We start from the raw sequence: 20,034 nt of genomic DNA, 5'->3' as shown, positions 1-20,034 counted from the left end.
GGGGGGGGGGGGGGGGGGGGAGGGTTGGGGGCAGGCATGACTTGTTGGCAGCCCCTGTACCTCAGTTCATCTGTTCAAAGAATTTGTAGGTAGGGTTTTCATAGCCATGGTTTTGCATTTTGTTGAGCTGTCGTTCTTCTGGTGTCAGCATGGGGTCGACCTGCTGCGAGACACACAAAAGCTCCAATTATTACACACTAGAGACAAATTTACAAGCAAGGACCTCACCATCAATTGAAGAAACTGTTCAGCAGTTATAGAAAGTGTGAGTAGTGACTGGGGGAGGGGAATGGATGCAGGGGCAGGATGATTACTGCGACGTGAACAGGCTTCAGAAAGGATCTACTATGCCTTCTGGGCTTGGGAGACCCCCGAAAACCTTATTGAGAATAAAGAGAAACTGACTGTCAGAGCAGCTGTACAATGAAAGGCTATGGTTTTGATGAAGTGAAAAGAGCTGAGTTAAAGTTTTGAAATATTTCAGTCCTGGTGGTAGCTTAAGTTTAAGCAAATTGGATGTTTTGAGGCTGAATGCACAGACGAAGGGAACTAACAGGCATGAATGGCAGAATGGCGTTCATAGATGATTGACAGGAAGACTGTTTGAGGTGTGGTCCTAAACTTCAACTCATCTTATCTCCTCTGTCATTGCACAACCACTAACTGCCTCTTAAAGGAATAGTTATAGAATAGACAATAGACATTTCGTGAAATGTTTATTTTCTTGCTGAGAGTTACATGAAAATGTAACTGGCTGGATCCAGCTACCAGATAGCTTAGCTTAGCATAAAAGGCTAGCCTACTAGTACATAAAAAGCTCACTAAATCACTAATCTAATGTCTCATTCTTCAATGACAGTCTCTGCTTGATGCCAGGCATCTGCTCCTGGTTGGTGGTACACAAATTATTTCACCTTTGGAGCCAGACTGGTTGTTTAACCCCATTTCCAGTCTTTATGTTAAACTACTGGCTGGCTGTTGCTTCATATTTACATTGGTGAGACTGGTAGCAATACTCTAGTCTGAGTTTGCTTAAAATAAAGGCATATCTTGGGTCGTACCTCTACGATGCCATGACTGATAGTGCCGTATGGCTTCCTGCGCACCAGCAGCAGGCTGATCACCATCACCATGGCGATTGCCACCGCCACCACCAGCAACCCCACCATGGCACCACGGTTAAACGTCTCCAAGGCATCAGGTTGCTATGGACAGAAACATGCAGCGAGACATTAAACAAGGTAGATATGTAGAGACAAAAATTAAATCAGGTCATTTGAATTTGAATTAATGCTAATTTATTACCAGTTCATCTCTCTCAATCTCTGGAGGCTTGTTGACAACCTGCTTGAGCTCCACAGAGGTGTTGATCTAAGAGGAGAGAAATATGTAAGGAAAAAAATTAGGACACAGAAATGTTTAAACAGTAACAAAGCACATATTTCTGTGTCTCAGCATGTTATTTATTGAACTGGGATAGAGTGTGAATGCCTTTTAGATGATCATCATCATACCTTTTCCTCATATTCATAAGTAGGGCCTCTCTCAGATGTGGTATAATCATATTCATCGACTGCAGACACTAAGGAGAGAGACAAAGCACAGTAAAACATTTAGCTGTAAGCAAAAGTAACAAATACAGAACTCTGCAGTCATTGTAAACAGTGAAATATGAGCTCACCTTTCTTGTTAGACTGCAATTCTTAAGAGAGAAAAGAGGGAAAAGGTATCGTTAACAACAGCAGTCTATGGGAAGTTGTTTGTCATTTTTCATGTCAGTTACACACTCTGGGCTGATTTAAGGATGTTGAATTTGTGTATGTGTGTGTGTATATGCATATTATGTGGATATATACCAATGCGGGGAGGATAAGGCCTGTTCTGGAAAGCTCTCTCCTCTTCCTCCTCATCATCCTTTTCCTCCTCACTCTCTGCCGGCAGAAGCTCTTCAGTAGTGCGGGTCTCAGAGAAGGAGGTGGTCATGAGTTCACTGATGTCTCCCCTTTCTGCCTTTACCAGCTCCTCTATAGTTGATGCATAAAGCAAAAAGCAAACAGATCTAGACAGATATCTGACAACATCTATTACTTAAAGAGTTCACATGCAGGGGTCTACATTATTCAAAACTGATGAAATGATGGGTAACCGTAGGTAATATCTTACGGATATCATTGTGCAGCTCCTCAGCCAAGGAAGGATCCTTGTACAGCAGTGCAAGACTCTGGTTCATCCTCTCTTCAATTACATGGAGGTGTGTGTACACCTGCGAATGATAAAAATCCATTCAGCTTAGAAAGTGCCAACAGAGTTCAAACAATGAGTGTGTGTTCAACTCTTCTTAGCTGTGAACAGAGAAGCAGTGATTGGTTCCTTAAATGAATGAAAAATGAAAGTCTAGCTAGATATTTTTATGGATTCATGTGTCTAACGTTGCTTTTGAAGTCAGCAGAATCTGGCTTTGATTTGAGTTTAATGAAAAGAAGATTGGAAGCTGGTTCACCTCTGTCATTTCAGTATTTATTAACTTATCTGTGGCACGCACTAACTCCTCAGCACACAATGTTCTGTACATTTCAGCAGAAAAGGAGCCTCGCATCTCAAAAGCACAGGTGTGTGTGTGTGTGAAAAAAAATATAAAATTCTGACACACTCTCAAACACACACCTGGAATTTCATCTGCTCAGCCTTCTGGGGGTCGACAGCCACAATATGCTGGTAATGCCTGAGAGTGTGTCTGCGGTCCTTCTGCTCTGCGGCCATGTATCGCTTCAGAGCCTGCAGCACACGCTCCGGCTGGAAATTGAAGACAGGACAACGTCAGCATGATAAATGTACAGATCTGTGTTTGTTGAAAGGATTAACTTTCTATTCACGTTGTTTTTCTTCCCTTCTCTGTACTCCATGAAGGACTTACCTGAGGGGGATCAGACTGTACAGCAGTCAGGTAGTTCTCCAGGGCCAGGCGGCGGTTGTTGTTGAGTATGGCCTCCACTCTGACAAGATGAGTCTCCACAAGCCTCTGCCTCTCACCAGCAACCTGTTCTTCCAGTGTTTGCAGCACAGACTGAAAGTGCTGGTATAGAAAAGGCAATAGAGATAAGTATGAGTAAGACTAGTGCACAGGAGAACTGAAACTATTAAATTAACAGGTTGACTAATGTCTGCTTGCCTCATTCAGGGCCTGTCTCTCTGACTTTGGCAGATTCTTTGACTGGTTGTCTGCCTCTGCCCATTCCTTCATGATCTAAGGAATAAAAAAGACATAATATCAGTATCTGACAGTATAACCTGTATAAACAGCACACAGAAAGAGGCATGCAACATCATATAGCTGTATAATGTGTATAACTTGTTAAATGGTACACCTGTTAACACTGTCACTGGTCTACATTCAAACTTTGGTTTTAAAAACTTGACTTCAAAGAATACTTTGACATTTTTGGAAAACTCACTAATTCGTTCTCTTTGTGAGTGTTAGATGAGAAGATTTGACCGTGTACCACTCATGCAGCACATATCATATCAACAGCAGCCTAGCCCAGATAACGGCACCTCTAAACCTTTCCAACTAACACATCATATCAGTACAAAAGAGTAAAAATGGGGATTGCGTGCTGAGACTATTTCATCATTGGGCGTAGTGACTTCCTGGAGTATCCGCAGGTAGCAATACCACATCACAGTGACAAGACAAGACAACAAAAATCAGCAAGAAAGCAAATAAGGGTATTTCCAAAAATGTAAAAAACAAACAGAATTTAAAGAAATGGGGCAATCGCTGTCTTACTGTAACGTCCTTTATTACATCATGAGGAATGTTTGATATAGACAAAAAAAAATGTTGCAGACATCATAACTGTGCATCTGCCCATCGAAACTATTGAGCAATATGGCTTGATGGCAATGATGAAAACACCATGCTTGTGGTGTGTGATACCACAGCTAAAACCCAAAGCATAAGGCTATCTTGAATTTGCACAGAAACAGCTTTGAGAACACACACACATAGACATGCACAGTCATGTGCAATGCTATCAACTTTTATGTGTACTGCTAGTTTATTGATTATTGAAATTATAAGGCTTAATCGTGCATGGGAATATACTGTATACCTGTATACTATGACTATCACAGCTTTTTTTTAGGGCATATGTGAAACTTCTATTACTCCTTCATTATTTGCATCCCTGTAAAACATGTACAGGCCAGTGCCCTTGTCGTTCTGAGAATTAGATTAGGGAGTCTCATCCCAGATTAATGAATCAGCTGTCCAAACTCCGACCTGACAGCCAAAAAACCATTAGCCTGTTCTTAGCCCTGTGAAAGTCACCTCATTGATGCGCTTCATTCTACGCTCCTCCAGGTCTGTTTTGGCACGCAGGAAGTTGGCATGCTCAGTATCATCCACCGGCTTCTCAAAATAAACATCAACGCCATCTGTGGGCCGAGGAGTAGTCACTAGATGAAAAAGACAGAAAACAGAGATCATTACTGGCATGTAGAGTGCAAGAGCCAGAGAGTAATAAAATAAAATTAATTAAAAGAACAGCCCCGGTCAAGGAAGGCAATTTTACCCTACAATTAGGGGTTTGGGAAATCTGAAACCTGTTTTGTCCTGAGACGTTGGTTGGAAGATTATTATATCTTTTAACCCAGCATAGTACCACGGACCAGAGCGATCATTTTGTGTAACACACAAGATGAATCATTACGATATGTTCTTCAATTTTTTTAATAAACCCCAAAAATTCTGAAATAACAATCCCATTCCGCCTTGAGTTTGTTTTATCTGTGAAAGAGAGGGCATACTCTTCAGAAAATAAACATGTTTAATATTATTTCATCTATTTTTATTATACATTTATGCCTTTATTTTGCAGAATAGCTATAGAGAGACATGATGATGAACACAAGCTGCTGAAGCAAGGACTCACACCAGGTGGGCTACCAGGATGCACCAGTTTAATATTATTTTAAGTGTAAGTACAACAGGAATTACTAGGAAACTTTCAAAAAGACTCTCAGCAACATGTGTATTCGTGTATGCAGCAATACTTCCTTGTTGCATCACTTTTTTTCACATTTACTTACTTACATACCTTTAACATTATTTAAAAGCAACTGTATCCAGATAATGATTATCTAAATAAAAACATTTTTTTTGTTTTGTTTAAACAAAAAGCATCACAAGAGTTTATACTGTTGGATTTAAACCTGAACTTTTTTTTAAATCACGTTTTTAGTCGGACAGACAACCATTCTGGTTTACGATCCTTATATTGTTCTTAGTCAAGTTCAGTTAGGTGGTCGACTGCTCCATTTTCTGTGAGGCCTGGATCTTGCTGTGGTTATGCAGTGCCAAATACAGGCCCCATGTATATTTAGAAAGAGGCACATGTGTGCATATATTCAGTGACATGCATTTACCGCATGTATACATCAGTTACACGGGGGAGAGTGAAGAGAACAGAGCTACCCTCTCATTACAGGCTAAAAAAGTGCAAGAGATGTACACTGTAGACTAAGACTGAGAAAGCAATGAGTGACACTCTCAGCAGCTATTTAGTCCTTTTATTGTTGTTTTAACTGCTACTAACCACTGGAAGATTTGAAATAAATAAATGACACTCACAGCTGTCTCCCTTCATCAGAGGTGCAGAGGTGGTGGGTTTGTGGCTTTTCTCGTAGAAGAAGGAGTCCAGATAGTCTGATGTCTGGTAAGGACCTGAGTCAATGGGGTATTCATAGTCCTCTGGATCTTTCACAGCTATTGCCTCCTCTTCCTCCTCTTCTTCTGCCTCGTCCTCATCAACTTCCTCCTCCTCTTCCTCATCCTGTTCCTCCACCACTTCATCATCCTCCTCTTCCATATCGGCCTCATCCACATCTGTGTCAGGTGAGGGGCTTTGTGTTGGGCCTGTCACTTTGGTGCTGCGGAAAAGTGAAAACAGTCAGACAACTGCTAACATGCAATCTGTCACTCTCAAACATCTGCGTGTGGTCAAGCTCATCTTACACTGAATTGAGTTTTCCACTGGTCTGGGATGTGAATGTCTGAAGATTGGCGAGGATGTCTCTTTCCTCTGTCTCTACTTTACCACTGGAGCTCCCTCGGCCTGGGCAGCACACGTACTCGACCCCTCGAAACTTGTCACCACATGGCAACAGCATCCCATAGCTGTGGAGCTCCAGATTGTCTGCAACACATTCCTGAGAGGGAGGCATTCAGATAAAGTTAAAAACACACATGTGTAATGTATGCAGAGGTTTAAATTGATATTTTTATGTTAACATGATCATGAAAACTGTAAATTCTAAATTCGTCTCTGGTTTCATCTCTGAATATAAATAGTTGGCTGTGTTATGAAGAAGTGTTACAGCTTGAACTCTGACACCTTTCTGCTCTTTCTGCTTAATAACACCCAGGTACTGTGGGCGTACTGAAGAATGATGTGATGCACAACACACCACTGTGCAGACTTGTCTGGTCTAGCCTGCTATTGTGGCTACCCAAGAGGTTCTACATTTGCACTGGAAAGTTCAATGTTTAAGTGAAAACTTAACATTTACAACACGCACCAGTGAAAAGTCCCATAAAATTCAACCTTCTGCTTTAACATGGCTGTAAACCTTTCTTTTTGTCATACATGGGTCTTTATTCTACAATTTCAAATGTCTAAAAAAATTTACAACTGCCATTTATCTGCCCTTCACACCTCCTTAACGATGTTGTGCCAGTACTCAAGACTCTCGCAAGAATCCATCTGCTCCTGGTGGAGGAAACGGCATCGGTCGGGCACCAGCAGGGCCTCGCTCACATAGTCGCCCTCTGTAAGCAAGATGGATGAAAAGGTGAGTATTTTTTATGAGTCAAACTTAAGATTAAAGTAAAAACTCAGTGCTGTGTTTGAACTTGGAACATCAAACATGAATATCATCGGGACAAATGTAAGCACAAACTGCACGACCCACAGAGCACGTGAAACAGAATATGCCAGTGGACTAGAATAATTAGATGAAGACGGGGTGCATAAATTAGGACCGACAGAAAGTATAAATGTGTAATGAGCAACCACTTTGAACAGATGAACTGCAGCTACAGTAGCAAGTCAAGTAGATAGAGTAAAAATGTGCTTTGCTGAAAGTGAATATGAAACATTAATTAACCCTACAGAGATCATAAATGCAGATAATTATTTTGTTGAATACAATAATAAACCACAAAGAAACAGAGAAGAGGTTTTATAGTGGATAGTACTTCATACAGCACTGTTATCACGCGCTGTTCTTTTAGGGCTCATGCATAAAGGAAAATGTTCACCCACACAACAGTACAGTAGAAATCAGACAAGCGAGAGCCAGTCCTACGACGCAGTGCATACAAATCACCATGCTTCACGAATCCAGGGTGACTCACTGTTCATTACTCGATCATTCATTCAGTCATCCATTGTTAGCCTATCTGCCCCCCTAGTGGCTCATAGCAGGCATGGCCTATCTGCAGTACGTTTTAAATGTACATCTACAGCTGCCTATCTACAGTTCTGATAGAAACACAAAACTGTGACGCAAAGAGAGTTTTGGTGATGAATGCCAGAAATTAAATCAATGTAAAAGGTACTAAAATCATGCTTGTCTTGCTCGTGGAATAGGCTTGAACAAATTCATGTATTTTTCTGCTTTGACACAGAATCATGGTCACTCTTTGTTTTATTAAATATACCTTATGTAATGTAGCTGCTTAGGTTTGGTGTAATTTAAATGAATCCCATACATACAAAAGGATGTGTTGTTGTGGATGAACATAAAATTGAACCTGTTGTTGAGGCTGTAAGTTGGTGCTCATGAAATCTTACAGAAATATTCAGCCTTTCTATAATAAATGTATCTCATCTCAATAAGATAAGAAAAAGAACAGTTTAACATCTTGGGAACTAAACTTTACTTTTCTCGGTACCATTAAACAGACTTATATGTAGACAAGGTGCACCATTTTTATTTATTTCATACAAATACTATAACAACTGTTTCCCCTGTCTCTAGTCTTTGTACACAGCTAGGCTAACCTACTGCTGGCTTTAGCTTCATATTTAATGGACAGACACGGGAGTGCTATTGATCTTTTCATCTAACTCTCTGCAAGAAAATAAATACTATTTGTTGCTTGTCAGCCCATGTGTCTCTCCCCATATTTTCCTTTTTAGCTGTCCACTATCAAATAAAGGCAAAATCCATAATAAACAGATGGCAAGGATATGCAGGAAATGTATGCCTGTATGTATGATTGGTAGTGTAATTATCTAATGGTTGTGAGGTAGTTTGTTCTTACCTAGACAGCGGTAGGGCAGGACTATGAAGGGGTGTGCCTGACAGCGGCCCCAACCTTTCTTACACCAGGAATGGATAGTGACAGGTCTTTTTGACTCCTCTATGTGGGAAATCGGAAGTTCTGGGTATACCTGGACGCACAGGTACATGCAGAGACGACAGAGACACAGAAACAGATAGATGGATGGGACAGAACAGAGGGGATTGAAGACAAGAGGAGAAGTGTAAAAGGGAAAAATTGGTTAGAGAAGAGGTTCAGGGATTGGTTGGGAGGGTAAAGGAGAATAAAGGTAGCAAGATCAGGGAAGAAGAGGGTGGAGAGCACAGTCAGTGGGGAGAGGGAGTCATGCAACATATTCTCTAAGGCCTTCTTCTGAAGCCATGTTAGACATGGCATACCGTAGTTCATTTATTCATTTAAATGAACATTCTTGTTCTTTCAGCTTTTCCAATTTCACATCCGACTACTTTTATTTAAAATCTAGGCCAATAATTTGAAGCACAAACTCATAATGAGGTTTAATCGTGAGAGAAATGTAGCTGGCTCAGAGTCTGAATGCACACTAAAATGCTCTTTTTCACAAATGTCAAGGCAAAAAGGAAGGCTTTTGTGTAAAAGCCTCCACAGATACACTATTGTCAGCTAATCGCATTACAGTCCATTCAGGCTCAAGGCTGCTGCTGCTGCTGCTGCTCTCTGTGCCTACTCTAAACCTCCAGATGGCGCTTGGTTGCCTTCACTTCAAAAAGATATATCTAAAGGAGGAATGTGAGGAGAGTACTGTATGTGACCCATTGATTACCTTACAGTAAATGTTAACGAGTACACATATCAAGTAACAAGAGGAGGAAAAGTGGATGGTGGCACAAATGAAATAGTGACATGTTTCAACAGGTCACTATCACTTCACTATATATGATTAAATATATAGATTCATAGGACAGGTGTTAGACAAACCAAATTACAGAAAAAGAAGTGGTTTGTTGATTTCATGCTACATTCTTTTAAAACCAGCTTCAGACTACTTTGCCATTAAGAGTGATTCTGATTTTAGATAATGTTGCTGTGAGAGGTATTAATGCAGACTGGTGTTCATTACAGTTGCTTGTGTTTATGTTCCTCTTGCAAGGACCCTACCTCCTGACAGTAGGACAGGATTTCACTGGGCTCTTTGAAGCAACCCTGGCGACCCTGAGGATCTGGCTCCCACTGGCCAGTCTGTAGGTTCATGTGCAGAAGCTGACGGCCACAGAACATGGCAATCTGCGGCTCTACCTCCTGGGGGCCCGGTCCATTCACCTCAGTCATGGAAAGGGCCTAGAGAGCATAGGAGAGAGTGGGGGGGGTGGACACATGAGAGAAGGTGAGAAGGAGTCGATACAAACACAGTGGCACATAATATTGTGTTTAAAGATTATCTAGGACGGGTGCACAGGTAATTTCTGAATGCACTCAGGCAATATCCAACATTAGACCAAGAGTGCAAGCCAGGGTGCAAGAGTGAGAGTGAGAGAAAGATCGAAAGAGAGAAATGAGAATGTAAAGGAAGGAAGCGGAAGCTAATGCACAGGCGAACTGATTGCAAACTGCGAGCTTTAACAGAATAACCCAAAAATTCAGAAGAGATCCGCAGAAAAACCCTGAAGTGAATGACAAGAGAAGCCAATAAAAAGCCTGACTTATCGACCTGTGCTCCCTGTTTGCTGACAGCACTGACAGCTGACAAATGGTGGCTGAAGAGGAAGGTGTATTGCAAAGATATACAAGAGTATGTAAAAGATTGTGCCCCCCTTCCCACCCCTCTCACCCCTCATTCCCCTCCTCCAGCAGCCATCTAGGATGTTGTTATTGATCATGGGATATGTTGCCTCTGCCTGGGGGAGGGCCCAGGGGACCCCACATAGGGGAACAAACAGCAGCTAGGGCTGGGAGTCAGGTGTTAATACAAGCTCATTGACCGATGGGCCACTTCACTACATTAACACACAGCACAGAGACAGAGAGAGCCCAGGGAGGAATAAAGGAGGGGATGGGTTAGGCAGGGCCGAAAAAGCTCTATAAACAGCACAGAGAAGGACTTAATCTACACTAACAGACAAAACAGATTTTTCAGAGAGCAAAACAGCAGTGAGCCCTCACGAATCATGAGAAAGTACGAAAGTATACCATGTTCCACTGAATGTCTGAGTCATCTCTGGCGCAAAAATGAGTTGTTTACCGAAGATGTGCACACAGACTGCAGACTCACTTAGCTCAAGTAAAAGATGTGGGGTTTTTTGGTGCATGATTTGACAGTAAAATTCATGGTAGAATACACATGATAATGTTTACTGTCCAAACACATCAAAATGGCAACCAGCACCCCGAAGCCACCTAGCTCTTATCCTTTCATCTGCGCTGACAGACAGAGAGATAGACCTACTGACGACAGACAAGCCGAGCGACGCAGAGCCAATTAGAAGGAAGTTGCCCAAAGGGAAGAAATGGAGGAGGAAAAATCTGGGAGAGTGACGCCTGATCAAAGGGAAGCCCTGCTTCGGCCGACCGGAGCTCAAGTGTTTGAAGTCCTAATTAAAATTCATAAAGAATAAAAATAAATATATAAAACCCCTTGAGTAAATGTACAATAAATATAATAAGCCCTGAGCAGTCTGCACATAATAATTACGCTAAGAGGAGTTTGTGTTTCTGCATGTCCAAGCAGATTTCTTACAAATTACGTATCTGCTTTTCATTACTGCTGACCATTTCCTGAAGTATAACAGAGTGTTTTAAGATTTATGATTGCATTTTTCCTACCTTACTTTTTTTCAATTCACATCAATATTGTTTGAATCAATTAGCACAAGCTTTTAAAGTAGATTGAGATCACAGTAAACATAAATTAATTTTCTAAACCACGTTAATAATTTTTCTGCTTCGAACGCTTTAAAATGCTACAAAATTATTTTTTCCCCTTGTCTTGTTGTGCATATTCTCCCATATTCTTCCATTGTTTGTCTTTTTTTTTTTTTTATTGCTATGTGAAACGAAGCTGTTTTGCAGCCAATTCTTAAGATTTGGCTGTCAGCACTTGCTGACATCTCCACTGTGATGGATTACTCATCTCAAGTTTCAAGTCTCTGCAAGTTAATGATCACCCCACAGATAAATGAATGGAAACAAAGGCTGCTTTGACGGTACAGAAATCATATTCAGAAATTCTCAAATAACAAAAGTATGATTTGCTAAACTGTTATAATTTGGAATACGTTTTATTTAAACATTTATTTCTACTTTCACAGCATGAAATGTTATATTCTCCTCAACTGAATGGCTGTGTTAGTTACTGACTGTGCTGAATTGGAGCTTTTTATTGGTTAAGTGTATTGTTGGATAAGCACAAGAAACCACTGCTGAAACTGCTGAAACAGTCTGTCCAGTGTAGCTGCTGAGCTAATGTCTAAATAGATATATCTCTTTGACTCGGGGAAGGTCAGTGCCACAAAGGAAAAAAAAAAGAGGCAGAAAAAAAAAACTTCCGGATATTTGAGAAGATAACCTGGCAGCTACCCCTGGTCCTGCTCTCTCATTCTGCCTGCTCTCCACTACTGCACTTGCAGAAAATCAATGTTGAGCGACTGCAACTGTATCGCCACGTTCCCCCCCAATCAATAGTAGTCCATCAGGAGCCTGAGGCCCTGACCTCCAGCACGGCAAGGCCGCACATCCAATCTCCAGACTGATCTGGGACCAGATTAGATCTCCCTCTCGTGATAACCCCTCATAAGAAATACTGTTTTAAGATGTACACCTCTGTGGCTCTTTTCCCCCATGGCACCAGGACAACTGCTTGCTTCTGACCCAGTTTGGATTCTCCACATACCGGTTCGCCCCTTCAGACAGGCTTGGCATCATATGAACATCATCCAGTGGCTGACGTCAAATGGACTCACTCTGCTCTGCTGTGTGAATGCCTAGCAGTGCCTTTGTAGCTGTTTCATTGTTCATCTTGCAGCAGCAACATAAACTGTCATTATGCGTCAGTCCTTTTTATTCTTCATATCCAAAAATGGTGAAAATACTTTTAGTAAGCATCAGTTTCTGGGTAGAAATTTATTTTGTGGTATTCCACATCGTCATTTACAAAGTGCATCATGTTGATTAGTCAGATTGTGGACCTCTCTTTACTAAGAGTACACACAGAATTGGGAAATCAGTTGCAATACTAAGTTGTCTGAGGAACATGTGGCAAGACTGTGCTTGAACCGAGGCATGGCGCTGGAAGCTGGATTTCATTCCAGTGAATGTTGTTGTTGACTGTACTTGTTTCAAGAGCCTGCTGCTTTCATTTGCTTTGTTTATTTGATCATGTTTGGTCACAGCCTTAATAATTATATTACACTAAACTGTATAGCTTCTACATTTAGGCCAGGCAATTACATTTTAATGTACATTTTGTTCAGTTAATTGCATTATGTCTATTATTCTTAAGTCCCAATTCAAATATCAGTGGTATGTCTGTCAAATCAACTCCCTGCCAGGAAACAGCTGCACAAGTATTGTGCAATGTGCTGTTGTCTGCCAAGTTGTTAATCTTGTTTAAATGGAAAATTGGTCAATCATGAGCAACGAGCAGAGTCGACCTGATAACAACAGTCAAATGTCAAAGAACTTTCTGCAGATTGTATATGTATATGAAAGCAGGGAGGTTAATGTGCGGCTTGGTGTGGCGTTGTTTACAATAAAAGGAAAATGTCTGCACAGTTGTGCACTCACCTACTTCATTTCCTGAGCTTTGGGTCATACAGACAAAACATATACACAACAGATTGTCTCCTATATCAACTGCCAGTTAGTGCAGCTAAGGTGAATAGGTAAGTGCAAGCAGCATGGCTCTATGGATGGCAAAGTTGGTTTATCGGTTGGTTATGCCACCATTTTGGTCCAGCCTGAAATATTTGCATAAATTATTTTACATTCAAGGTCACCAAAAGATGAAGCGTACTGACTTTGTCTCTAGTGCCACCATGAGGTTGATATTTTTAGCTTTGAGCGAAAAATCTCATACAGACATACTTGATGATCCCCTGATTTTTCCTCTAAAACTACATTCCCACCAGCCTCAGCTATACTCAGCACTTGTTTAGTGCTCATTAGTGCTTTGACTATTTTAATACTGTTCTGATTTCAACCTAAAACATGCTTTTCTCACAATGCTTTGAGGTCCTTAGTGGACACATAGCTGTATTCACTAGATGCAGATTAAATTGACACAGACAATAATCCTCTGTTGTGGAGGATTAGGCTTTCATTCACAGCTAAAAATATCTTTTGCTACAATGAATGAATCACTTTCTTGTGACTTGATTGAGCTGTTTTGTCCACGTTTTATTTTATAGCTGGAATTCCTTTTTAGATTGTGCGGTCAAAGTCTTTTCGTGTCTGTCATGCACAATTTCCATTTTGATGCCAATTGGACTTCATCGTACTAAAACTCTTGTGGTGTGAGCATACATGTGTAAGTCTCTCTGAACATTCTCATTCTCCATCAGAAGCTGAGGCACACTGATCCAGTTGGCTTCACAATAATGCTTCCCAATCTGTCAACATTTATGCTTCTCCAGTAAAAGACAGGATGCAGAGCCGCTCTCCTTGTCTCAGTGAGAAAATACTGTAGTTTACTGAAGCATCCCTATACAGTACAGTTTGCAAGCTATGGAGGGGGCGGGGGCGTTCAGAGGTTGGTGAGGCAGTGCTGTTGGGTCCCACATATCACGTCCTAGTGCTGATGAGGCTGAACAGGCAGACAGCGCAGAAGCCTGGCAGCTCCCCACTGCAGAGTATGCTGCATCATTAATAAGGACCTGGTGATATTAAGCATCGATTGGCTTTCTGCCTCTTCACCAGGTTCTTTGCCTCCGTTGGCTCCCTTGATATTGTATTTTTCTCTGCTCTGCTTCTCCATATCCGCTGCATACGGACTGTGCTGCTTCACTTCGTAATCACATGTCACCATTACTGAGAGCGTCATAAGGAAACTAAGTGATCCCACAGAGACAAGAACACATTGTGCCCTGTACCAGAAGTTGTGGAACAGCTGATGCAGATATAATAATGGTTAATTATGTTTTCACAGATATCCCTCTAGCAGAGGAAATTATGCTGCTGAGTGGAGCACTCAAAATAAGAGCCTACGACAGATATGATCTTGCAGCGCAGATACTTCTGTCAGTCAGGGCTGAGTTTAGGCAAGGGCAGTACATTTACATGTTCTTCCACCCTGTTCTAATTAAATTTTTAGCACCTGTTCCACCCTTATGTTGCAGGATGACTTCATCCTCTGTAATGATGCAATCTCCTGGCCCTGGCAGGCAAGCCAGACCGGTGGAGGCGGAAAGTAAGAGCCCACCCATCATGTGTCACCCTTTACAAGTTGCTGCCAGACGGTACAGTGGACAGCAATGGCGTAAATGCATCAAGTAGATACAGTGTTTTAGTGCTGCTGTGCAGGGAGCACATGTGATTCACTGTTTTTTTATCCTGTCGTGTTTCTTTCAATTTAAGTAATTTGTTCTATACTTCTGTGCGCATTTTCCATGCTCTAAATGATCTTGGGTACATGCCCTGGAGCACAGGGCTGTGTGTGTATCTGTGCTTATGTTGTGTAAAGCTTTGGTAGAAAACATATAAAATACACAACCTACTACATAAACACAGACTCTCTAGCCGGTGAAATATTATGGGCGACTTGCTTGACATCTGATAATTAGTTAGAGACATCAGACCCCTGAGGAGCTAATCCCTATTTAGCAACGGGGATCTGGGATATCCCATCTAACCAAAATACACCATGTAGTGACAATGTGATCAAACAACCATACATCACAGGGGCCAGTTTGTTTATCCCACTTGTGTCTAATATAAAGTATTGCGGTTTGACATTACACTAATCTAATTATGCCTTAAACATATGCCATCGAATAGGACTAAGAACCTGAAATTACAGCAGGGCTTCTGGCACCTTCACCTGCGTTCAAGGTGACAGCAAGTGTAGCAGTGTTTACATACTAGAAGACTAAATCCCATTAGGTGATACAAGCAATTATGCTAGCTGCAGTTACCTCTACACTGTGCAAACAACAAGCTTCATTATTGCTGGTGTGAAATGCATGGTTATCTAGGACTGCTCACGATTGTGGGCTGGCAAATTTCCATCGCTCATGTAGAGAGCCACCCACGTACAAATAGGCCTCATTGATGCATAAACCATGGACGTATGAAACACGTGCACACACATAAGCAGGCGTTCCCGAGCATGTCTTTGTGCTTCTCTGCAGCACAGATGGCTGAATAGTGGGTGTCTTCCTGCTCTTGGGTGCCCCTCCCTCCACCTTTTCTCAAAGCTGAGCTCCATCCACCTCTTTCCACCCTATGCTTGATATCCCTCTTGTCTCCCTCTCCCTCCCTAACAGCTTTCACACAATGCCTGACACTCTCCTGTTTGGCCTCCCTCCCTAGACCAGTGCTAAATGGCCAGATAGATTTGGGAGCATTCATCATTGTAATCATGTTGGTTAATTATTCATAGGCTCCATCAGGCCTCTTCCTGGTGTGGCATGTACTTATTAGAGAGTAGCAACATTAGTCTGCCAGAGTCTCATGGTGCAGAGGGGACAAAGGAGGATAGAGCAGGTTAGCGCTGCACATTGACACTCATTATTATACATCTCTGACTAATAGCTAATTGAAGCCATTAATTTTCTATTCAGAAGAGACTGATGGGCAGAGTGGAAAATATTGCATTGCGTTTTATGTAATGCTCTATAGCTTCCGACTGTAAACCACATATAGACTTACTTATTGAAAACGTAATGCCTCGTTTCAATACTTAATCGCCAACTATTATGACAGAGGCTTTTGGTTGTGCATTAAAACAAACATCAGCAACCATCCCTAAGTCGGGCTTCATCATTCCAGATTACAGCGGTCCATCCTCCAGCTGGGCACACTAGGAGCAGATGGCCCCATAATCACCAGGGTTCATCTAGGTCTGAAACAGCAGCCAAAACCAGCTCCCAATATTTGATTTAATTTCAAGTATAGCTCAAAATACAGAACACATCAGATGGCATCACTGTGAGGGACTCTATAGATGTGAGGCTGGCTGTGCCAACAATTTCATGATTGTAGTTATTTAGGAGTATGTGTACTCGGAGCTGTGCCCCTTGGGGTCTGTGTGTAACTATAAAGCCAGAGTGGTATATAGTTTCTCAAGGTTTTAACCTTTATCTTTCCAACAGCAGCTTTGGAATAGGAGAGAGACTGAATTCTCTCTTTTGTAAAGGTCGCTAAATCCTCCTGGAATTGTGTAACCTTAGTTGTATACAGAGTCCCCTGAAGTATGATAGCACCATGAGACTCCACAGAAGGCCCATACTGACATGAAGAGAGACTTCACCTTTTCCAACTGGGACTCACATGACTAATGATAAATACCATGTTGGCATCTAGCCTGCTTCTCTCTTTCTCTCTTTATAATTCACACATCTGAATTTTACTTTCATTGTTCAGGCAATATTGTTAGAACTATGTGTCCTGTCTTTTTTTTTTTTTTACATTTCAGCAACATCCGTGGTAAAACTTCAAAAAATGTCCAATGCAATCAGATGAACAAAACAGGAAACTCCCACAGACATAAAACTGATTGAATGCGTGGTGTTCCCAGTTCTATGGAAAGGCTGTATTAAGCAATATTCGGAATAAGACAAGTGATTGTGATACTTGTGTTGCTGAGTGTCGCCTCTCTGTTCCACCCACATTTTCAACAAATGCTTCTTCTGAGTCACGCACCATAATGACGCCACACTGTGCCTGTTTTCTCTCCATAAAAGAGAAAAACACAAAGCATCTTTGGTCATTTTCACAATCCTCGATATGCCACTGCCTCCTGCAGATATGTCGGAGACAAACAACTGCGTTATAATGTTTGATAAATCCAGCCATAAAAGCAGAGAGTCTGAAAACATTCACCTCCTGCAAGATTCAGCTTCTTCCACAAGGCCAAACTGAAACGATTTCCTCTTCTGGTAGCATTGTTGATTAATTTCCTGTTACGTAACACTGCTCAACCTCCTTTACTGTTAAACAACACAACATGGGAATGCCAGCATGTTAATGCCAAACATTGTGTGCCTGTGGATATCATTTCAAGCTGAAGAGCTATAGGGAGGATTGAAGGAATCAAAGGCTTAGTGAAGATGTGAGCACTGCAGGTCCATCTGAAACATCCTAATGCTAACACAATTGCCACTGAATCTAAGATTTTCTGCAGTGAGATTGTTATTGACAATGCAAACAAAGTTGTGTCATATCTGGGACTCAAAGATTCAGATTTCTATTAGCAAATACATGTAATACATTTTTTTTTCTACAGGCTATTGTTGCCTTTTCTCCCACAGAGTTCAAAATATTTTAATGAAATGAAAAAATATAACTGTGTTAAATAATAATTATCCACAATAGCAATTTGTTATTATTATTATTATATGTTGGTTTTGAGTGCTACGAATAAAGCATTCCTCATTTAAACGACTAACTAGCTTTGAGCTGGAGCTCTGAAATTGGTAATCCAGCCTGCAACGAAAATTAATTCAGCAGGTTAATGGCGATTAGAAGAAACAGGATTTTCAATTTCAGACCGAAGACAGATGATAACTTAATTTTACAGTGGAGTAAGGCATCTCACAAGTGTGTATTTTGTGCAGGGAGAGATGGGACTTCAGGTCTTAAAGCAACAATGTAATGTCCTTGAGCATGCTTTAAGTAGATTAAGGCAAACTTAAAACCTAAATGAGGACATGTTTAGGTTAAAAGTCTGTAATAATTGATCCATGTTTTCTTTCTACGGTCTCCCTGACAAACAGCAGGCAGACAGCATCAATAAGATCTGATGCTTCCTTCTCATCTCAAACCTTGGCCCTTTGCTGCCTCTCAAGCGCCTCGCTCTGCCTTTGACTTTCCCTAACCCTTGTCTTCGTAGTCGATCTGGGTTGAAGTCTTTCTTCCTCGGTATTCTCCTTTGGATCTGCCCATCATCTTTCCCCACTAGTTCTACTTTCCTGTCACTTCATGCACTTTTTGAGTATTGCTCATGGTTGGTATGTGAATCCTCTACAGATCTGTCTCTACTGCATCTTGTGCTTTAGTGTTTTCTTGAAACTGACAGCATCTTGATGTAACTTGATGATGTAATCTCTTTGGAACTGAAATCTATACATAAAATTTTAAACTGTCTGTCAAGTTCATCTTCTTTTGAGTCCTTTGGGCTGCATTTCATCCATATGACATATGATCTCTTATGCTCTCTGCACTTTAATAGCACAAATATGTAAATGGGAAACAGGTAACGTGATGTTAGCTCCTTTTCTTTCTGCTGAATTCCATATGTTGCTTTTTGCGTAATTAATCGAGACTTTTAGATTGAAGCATGTCAAATAAATAAAACTGTGCTGAGGTAAATACACATGTATAGTAGCAGAGCAATAAATTAAATAGAAGATGCACCCTAACATCCTGCATGGGGAGTGAGGTGGGAGCCCATGGTGGGGGAAGAGGAGGAGGAGGGGGAGAATGGAGAGGGAATGGGGGTTAAAAGATTCATATATCTCTTTCCTCCTGTCCCTTATTTATGCACATATACAATTCTGATAGCATTGTGGCAGCTCTCCTGGGAGCCTGTCTAGCAGATGCATCATATGGAAATGAGCCTTTGAGGTTTTATATATATATATATGTGTGTGTGTGTGTGTGTGTGTGTGTGTGTGTGTGTGTGTGCGTGTGTGTATGTGTGTGTGTGTGTGTGTGTTTGTGTGCATGTATGCTGTGTGAGAACGTGAGAGCGTGTCTCAGAGGCTGAGCGATGTGTGGTTGTGTGGATTTATTATTATCACTGTTAGATATATTTGTTGAGGTGGTGGTGTGACCAGAAAGCTAAAAGCAATAACTGATGTTTTTATAAGTAGCACAGACCCCAGATCCATCCCGCCTATAACACATTCTACACCACATTAAGTCTAATGGTATGTACACAACATATAACATTTGACTTCACAGCATGTTGGTTTGTTGCTTTAATTCAGAGGCATGTGGTATCACCACAGTGGAAACACTGGTCTTTAACTCCCAGAGAGAGGTCAGAATGTACACCACCGCTGATCAAAGGGCCCAGCATGGCTAGTTTTATTCCAACAAACTGCAAAGACATATTGAGGGGATGACCTCTTCCCAGGTTTCCCAGAGATCTTGCCCTACACAGCATCTTTGGCCTACTGTTCATGATAATGAGGTGCTCTGTTAATGAACAGCAGGATAAACAGCTAATGCTGGGGCCAGTGGGACCGGCTCTCCACTTATACAATGCAAAAACAAGAGACAACAAACTCAATGAAACCGTGTGCAGCGCAGCTGTTGTCACATTTAACATCAGCTTTTGCTCACATCTCGTCCTCCTTGTCCGTCTCACTTCTTCCCACTGAACCTGTAAACACACATTTTGTTTTAAGCCCTCTCCTCTACATTCTCCCTCTCAGCATCACTTGGCCACTGAGGGTGGTTGCCATGGTAACACCACCCACAGGAGCCGGCTACCTTCCCTGTTACCGTAGCAACTGGTTCCCTACAGAATTTCAAGCATGTCACTCAGTGTCTCTCTCTCTCGTTCTCAG

The 20,034-nt window shown here is 41.5% G+C and overlaps 1 protein-coding gene across 2 annotated transcripts in view; it reads right to left on the bottom strand.

Moving 5' to 3' along the window:
* Positions 1–6: 6 nt before the first annotated feature.
* Positions 7–20,034, bottom strand: part of aplp1 (amyloid beta (A4) precursor-like protein 1) — a 28,593-nt gene continuing 8,565 nt past the window's right edge. The window contains exons 2-17 of one of the 2 annotated variants that reach the window (XM_010739151.3): positions 9,467–9,646; positions 8,330–8,459; positions 6,717–6,829; positions 6,017–6,210; positions 5,633–5,931; positions 4,331–4,458; positions 3,170–3,244; positions 2,915–3,073; positions 2,665–2,793; positions 2,164–2,263; positions 1,857–2,024; positions 1,682–1,702; positions 1,515–1,582; positions 1,306–1,371; positions 1,062–1,205; positions 7–160 (exon numbers count right to left, since the gene is read on the bottom strand). In XM_010739151.3, the coding sequence (XP_010737453.1) occupies positions 62–160; positions 1,062–1,205; positions 1,306–1,371; positions 1,515–1,582; positions 1,682–1,702; positions 1,857–2,024; positions 2,164–2,263; positions 2,665–2,793; positions 2,915–3,073; positions 3,170–3,244; positions 4,331–4,458; positions 5,633–5,931; positions 6,017–6,210; positions 6,717–6,829; positions 8,330–8,459; positions 9,467–9,646 (2,073 nt within the window). In that variant the 3' untranslated portion in view covers positions 7–61. Of the gene's footprint in view, positions 164–1,061; positions 1,206–1,305; positions 1,372–1,514; positions 1,583–1,681; positions 1,703–1,856; positions 2,025–2,163; positions 2,264–2,664; positions 2,794–2,914; positions 3,074–3,169; positions 3,245–4,330; positions 4,459–5,632; positions 5,932–6,016; positions 6,211–6,716; positions 6,830–8,329; positions 8,460–9,466; positions 9,647–20,034 lie in introns of both variants that reach the window. The other variant, XM_010739150.3, reaches the window with a different exon arrangement.

Source organism: Larimichthys crocea, chromosome XIII (genome assembly GCF_000972845.2).
Source record: "Larimichthys crocea isolate SSNF chromosome XIII, L_crocea_2.0, whole genome shotgun sequence".
NCBI classification, from domain to species: Eukaryota; Metazoa; Chordata; class Actinopteri; family Sciaenidae; genus Larimichthys; species Larimichthys crocea.
Note: the sequence above shows the minus strand (reverse complement) of the source record. Positions and strands in the feature narration are given on the sequence as shown.